A 6308-nucleotide genomic window follows, 5' to 3' on the forward strand; every position below is an offset into this window, starting at 1 on the left:
CTTATCACCCTCAGCTTAACCTCCTTCCACCTATCGCATTTCCAACGCCCCTCCCCCAAGTCCCTCCTCCCTACTTTTTATCTTAGCCTGCTTGGCACACTTTCCTCATTCCTGAAGAAGGGCTCATGCCCGAAACGTCGATTCTCCTGCTCCTTGGATGCTTTCTTTCTCTATAGTTTACATCACAAGGATGTTTTATTGCCAAGTCTATGGGTTATAACGTTGCTTGTATGACTGAGCAATAAACCAAATTCTTGAATGCCTGATGCTCAGACTAGTTGTGGGAATTACTAGCATCACTAGACTCATGAATATTTAAGCCAAATCCTGAAATTTATTTACAATTGTACATTGCCTCATCTGCAACAATAATGCACGGGATTTTACTGTATAGTTGCAGTTGGAAATGGGCAAGTTCTCCAATAAGAACACACCCCATTCACTATTACCTACAGTGTATGGCAATGCTGATACTTAGTGCTGATATTGTTGTGTCAAGTTCATTATCACTCTATTTCCTTCGATGTCAATGCAATAGATAATAGTGAGTTTATGGAATAATCAGCTTTGTGTTTTGTAGGGTTCTGGTGATTAAATCTGCAGGATTAAAGTCTAACTTGCAATGGGAAGTAGTCAAATGTTTGACTTTTTGGTCTTCATCAGGTTTGACTGCAACAATGAAGTTGAACCTCCGCAGATGATAAATGTGCTGAGTTCTTATTAATAGTTACTTCTGATAAGTGTTACATTCACTTCCTATTATTCATTTTGCCACCTTATCTCCTGAAAATATGCATCTTGATGCAACCCTTCTGTATAACGCTGAGTGATCCTTTTGATGTTGGATGCGAAAGAGTGAATATTGGTAGATTAATTCACCATGAGCAAGTAGCTTTTGGATGTGTCCTTATACACAAGAGGTATGAGCTAGTGATCAGGGCCAATATTCCCCACCACCTAATTCACAACATACTGGAATTAGTGTAAATATTGACTGTCAGTACTTCACACAGACAATCTTTCTTTTGAGGACACTGTCCTTTCCCCTCTGCACTGCTGATACCCAATCTCATTGTTCATTGATGAGATCTTTGTTCCGCATAATGTGCAAGCCACATCATGCGTTAGGAGGCAGTGATCGAAAAAAGTCCAATTACTCCAGTACTCAGGTAGAAACAGTGTAAAGGAGAATGGTAAATGGCTAGTGATAAAGGAGTGCATGACACTGAAAGGGGAAGAGTGGACAGAAGTTAAGAGAAGAGGAACAGATGAAATAATGTCATGTAAATGGGTGAAGGAAGGAAAATGGAGAGCAGTGAAGTGTGATGAATAGAAGGGAGAAAGGAGAGGAAGTGACAAAGAACTGTGGAAAGTATGGGAAAGGAATTAAACAAGAGACAGAAAATGATACTTAAGGGAAGAAGAGAAGAAGCACTTTGGATCACAGTAATTTAAAATATTCTAGCATTAACTGAGTGTGGCAAAGAGTGTCAGTATTAATCCAAGAGTTGAGAAGAGGAAGAGTTTGCTAAACTGACAGGAGGGCTGGGGCACATGAAGAGAGAGGTACCACCTTGAATAGGTGAGAATGAACCAATCCCAGATGGATTCGAGTAGGCATGGAAGTGGCAATAGGAAAAAGGTGAGATTGAACAGAAGAGAGTGGATTCATTTGTGCTTTCCCCAAATGGAAACAGGAAGTGCCTACACTGAGTGCCTTTACCCAAAAAGAATGAGTAACTCTTCCAGGAAGTGCAGTTAATGTGTCAACATTCCTCCCAACTTCTTGGTGGTCCCTGAGGAGGACAATTTGGTTGACCAGAAGGCAGAAAATAATGTGTGTCATATGGTCCAATGGCTTTATAGATTTACACATGTCAGACCTCAAGGGGTTGGCTTGATAAGACCATTAGAGCATAAGATATAGGAACAGAAATTAGGCCATTCAGCCCATCGAATCTGCTCCGTCATTCAATCATGGTTGATAAGTTTCTCAACCCCATTCTCCTGCTTTCTTCCCGTAACCCTTGATCCTTGATGAGGCTGGGGATGGGCGGGTGGGTTGGTGGAAAGCCTAGTTTGAGAAAGTGGTAATTGGGCTGAGAGCACCATTTATCAAACGTTCTTTCTGCTATATTGCCCAATTTGAGGTAGTATAATCTATACAAGATTGACCTGTTTCTCTGTGAAATTGTGCAGAGCTGGATGGGATACACTGAAGTGAACAAAGAGGTGCTTAGAAATGACAGAGTGGAGATAATTTCCACCTTTACTGCCTGAGCAGTTTTCTAGTGGAGCACATCACCCTCCCACTGCAAAACCTGCCCAATTTATTTCCATTGAAAACAATAGGAGCAACTATACTATGATCCCCCTTTTGTCAGACAAACTCCTAATACACATTGTGGAAAACTGGTGAATGAAGGCACAATATAACTTCTACACACATGTGTGGCACTGCAATAACTGTGCTGATATAAAGGGAGTAGAGATTTTTTGAATTAAATTCTTGAAATGTTGACATTGTTTAAAATGTCAGAAACCTGTCTGGATTGTTGTTAACAGTGAATATAATTTAATTCTAATAGCCTTCTCAATCAGATTTGCAGTCTTATCTTTTCAGTGTGTTTAGATTAGATTACCTACAGTCTGAAAACAGGCCATTCAGCCCAACAGATCCACACCGACCCTCCGACTCATTCACCTACATTTATCCCTGACTAATGCACCTAGCACTATGGGCAGTTTAGCATGGCCAATTCACCTATCCTGCACGTCTTTGGACTGTGGGAGGAAACCAGAGGACCCAGAGGAAACCCACACAGACAATTGCCTGAGGCAGGAATCGAACCTAGGCCCATGGTGCTGTGAGGCAACAGTGCTCACCACTGAGCCACTGTGCTGCCTAACACCACATGTGATTCTTTATTCTTCGATTTATGAATGTTTAGCTAACACCACACTCCACTACATTTTGGCAAAACACGGCTACTCCTCTTTTACCTTATACAGATAGTATTGGATTTTTTCTGCAGTACTGGCTAATCATTGGAGACAATTGACCCTAATAGAGGGCCTTGGAAATGGTAAAAGGCTGACACACACTTGGTGCATCTGCAGCTCAATAGCTTAGCTCTCCATAGGATGCATTGATGGGGAGAAACTTTCTGGAGAGTTCTCTTACTCATTCACTGTAACCTTTGGAGAAAACTGATGGGAAAGCCAGAAGTGTAATATAAACAACATTTATATGCATTCCTGGGGTTTCTTTAACTCTTTCTCCAAAGTTTTACAGCAGGTCAGCAGAGAAGCCGTACGTGAATTCACCCCTAAACATCTATGGTGGAGTTTACTGTGGAGTTATGTAATTAAAGCAGAGTTTGAGAGATCTCACTAAGAAATAAAGAAAACTGTGAGCCCAGACCAATACAGACCACTTGATGTCAGATTGCAGACTGATTTGAGTCACGGCATATCTCATGTCGTTTCTAACCATTCACAACATAAGATATGTTCCATCCCTGGCATTTGTTCAGCTCATTGATCTCAACAGGGATAGAATTTGAAATATTAGCATTCCAGGATGGAAAAATAAAGTAATCCTGCTCCTCATCACTAGATAGAAGGTAGGTTGGACAAACATCGGTTAGGGAGCTGCTGAAGTGTGATAAGTGGAATTGTCAACAGTAAATGAGCTTGCACTTACTTTGTGGTTCTGTTCCTGTTTTCTTGTCTCTTAAGCTGCACAATATTGATCACAGTCTACTTCATTTCAGGTTGCTCACTGAAGACTGCTTTTCTCTCCTGAAACAGTTAACAATTTTGTTTCTGTTATGTTGCAGGATGGCGAGCCATTAAGAACACAATTCTCATTGGGGAAGTTTGAAATTAAACAAATGGGAACCAAGTTTATGCTTTCTGTGAAGAACTTAACCCAGAAGGATGCTGGCCAATACACCCTGGTAGTAGGAGATAAAAAATTCACTGTGGGGCTGAAAGTGAAAGGTATCCAGCAGAAAGATGTTGTTAATTTTGCATGTGGATATAGTGTAATACTGTGCAGTGGATTCTTAGGTAAACACGCTGACCAATTGCATATCTATTTTCCACAATCATTTACATTGCCAATGATCATACTTTTCTGAGCCATCACAAGTCACTCCTTGTGATGAACATAGGGATGTTGTAATCCCTCGCACATTTTCCTACTGTTCAACTAACTTACTGCTACTTCCCAAGATCATCATGCGGAAGATGCAGTAAGCTTCACAAAGTGGCAGTAAAAACATTAAGATCTCCCAAATGAAGCAGTCCTTGCTGCTGTCTGGCCTCCTCTTATTTGCCCAGGCAGCTTTCAATCTCTGCCTCTTCTGATACTGTATGCTGGCACCTGAGTCTTGGGGGCAGCTGCCTGTGGGCATGGGTGAGACAGAAAACCAATGCTCTATCAACCTTCAGGTGAATCCTATGGTTTAACTTTGAAATGAGCAGGAGACTTGTATATGGATTCCAAATCAACAGTTATTTCTCAATCAAAGATACTAATGGATTCTCTGATCTTTATTACATAATTTCATCTTATTCATTCATTGGTGTGGGCTGTTAGTGGGATCTTGCTAAACACAAAATGGCTGCTGTGTTTCCTGTATTCATTAAACTCCCATATATCATGCATTGTTTAAATTTTGTGCAGCTTCCTCACAGAAAGTCATCGAACATGCATCATAAAGATGTCTGCCAGTTTTTATTTGAAATACTGGTAGAGCATTGCTTTATGTTAAATGCAACTTACTCTTAGCAAGATGGGTCTAACTGAGAAATATCTTACCCTTGTTGCAATATTCATGCCATAAACACGTTTGTTTCATTTCCATAGCTTCCCTTTTGTAACACCTGCTTCTTAGGTGTTTCCTGAATTCACATCGTGTTATCTGATCTTCTACATCTTTATCTCATTTTGCCAATCATTCTTCCTGTATTGACTAGAAACCATATATTTAAAAAGCTAATTAATTGCAAAGTACTTGGAGTCAGTTTGTTTTATGTTATGAAAGTCACTATCTAAATTCAAATCGAGCTTCTGTTTTACTGATGGTCCAGCTGCAGCACTACGTGCATTGACATGTAAAGCCTTGTACCCCACTGTACCCCAAGAAATGGGTGGGGCTTAGGATGGCTTTGGAAGGGTTTGTAAAAATCCATCCTTGCTGGAACATCACCTCAAGAGTCAAACTAACTCCTTAGGACAAGTTGCTTTACAGGAGTATGCCCAAGCCTGGGCAAGTATTCCTTTGTATCTATGCACACAGTCAATTATTTAATCAATTCACTCCAAACATCTACTTAACTATCTGCTGTTTTTAGATTAGATTACATTACAATGTGGAAACAGGCCCTTCGGCCCAACAAGTCCACACTGACCCACCAAAGCTCAACCCACCCATACCCCTACATTTACCCCTTACCTAACACTACGGGCAATTTAGCATGGCCAATTCACCTGACCTGCACATCTTTGGACTGTGGGAGGAAACCGGAGCACCCGAAGGAAACCCACGCAGACACGGGGAGAACGTGCAAACTCCACACAGTCAGTCGCCTGAGGCAGGCATTGAACCCGGGTCTCTGGCGCTGTGAGGCAGCAGTGCTAACCACTGTGTCACTGTGCCGCAGTATTAATAGACATCCCAACTATGTTCAAATACACATTTTGAAAGCATATAAACAATCCTTGAACAAAGCTGATGAAAAGTAAACTAAATGATTTGTTTTCATATTCTACATCTTATAATACAACAGATAGAACATAGAACATAGAACAGTACAGCACAGAACAGGCCCTTCAGCCCACGATGTTGTGCTGACCACTGATCCTCATGTATGCACCCTCAAATTTCTGTGACCATATGCATGTCCAGTAATCTCTTAAATGTCCCCAATGACCTTGCTTCCACAACTGCTGCTGGCAACGCATTCCATGCTCTCACAACTCTCTGTGTAAAGAACCCGCCTCTGACATCCCCTCTATACTTTCCTCCAACCAGCTTAAAACTATGACCCCTCATGTTAGTCATTTCTGCCCTGGGAAATAATCTCTGGCTATCGACTCTATCTATGCCTCTCATTACCTTGTATACCTCAATTAGGTCCCCTCTCCTCCTCCTTTTCTCCAATGAAAAAAGTCAGAGCTCAGTCAACCTCTCCTCATCAGATAAGCCCTTCAGTCCAGGCAGCATCCTGGTAAACCTCCTCTGAACCCTCTCCAAAGCATCCACATCTTTCCTATAATAGGGTGACCAGAACTGGAC

At 41.4% G+C, this 6308-nt stretch overlaps 1 protein-coding gene and 1 long non-coding RNA gene across 4 annotated transcripts in view; one reads left to right on the forward strand and one right to left on the reverse strand.

Annotated features, from left to right (window-relative positions):
- The window catches only part of LOC122557921, a 117227-nt gene that overhangs the window by 45311 nt on the left and 65608 nt on the right, over positions 1-6308 (reverse strand). The window lies entirely within an intron of this gene.
- LOC122557920 (immunoglobulin superfamily member 22-like) overlaps positions 1-6308 on the forward strand; it is an 81603-nt gene that overhangs the window by 28653 nt on the left and 46642 nt on the right. For all 3 annotated transcript variants that reach the window (XM_043706139.1, XM_043706138.1, XM_043706140.1), the window contains one exon: positions 3843-4005. In XM_043706139.1, the coding sequence (XP_043562074.1) occupies positions 3843-4005 (163 nt within the window). The remainder of the gene's footprint in view (positions 1-3842; positions 4006-6308) is intronic.

This window comes from Chiloscyllium plagiosum, chromosome 16, assembly GCF_004010195.1.
Source record: "Chiloscyllium plagiosum isolate BGI_BamShark_2017 chromosome 16, ASM401019v2, whole genome shotgun sequence".
In the NCBI taxonomy this organism is placed as follows: Eukaryota; Metazoa; Chordata; class Chondrichthyes; order Orectolobiformes; family Hemiscylliidae; genus Chiloscyllium; species Chiloscyllium plagiosum.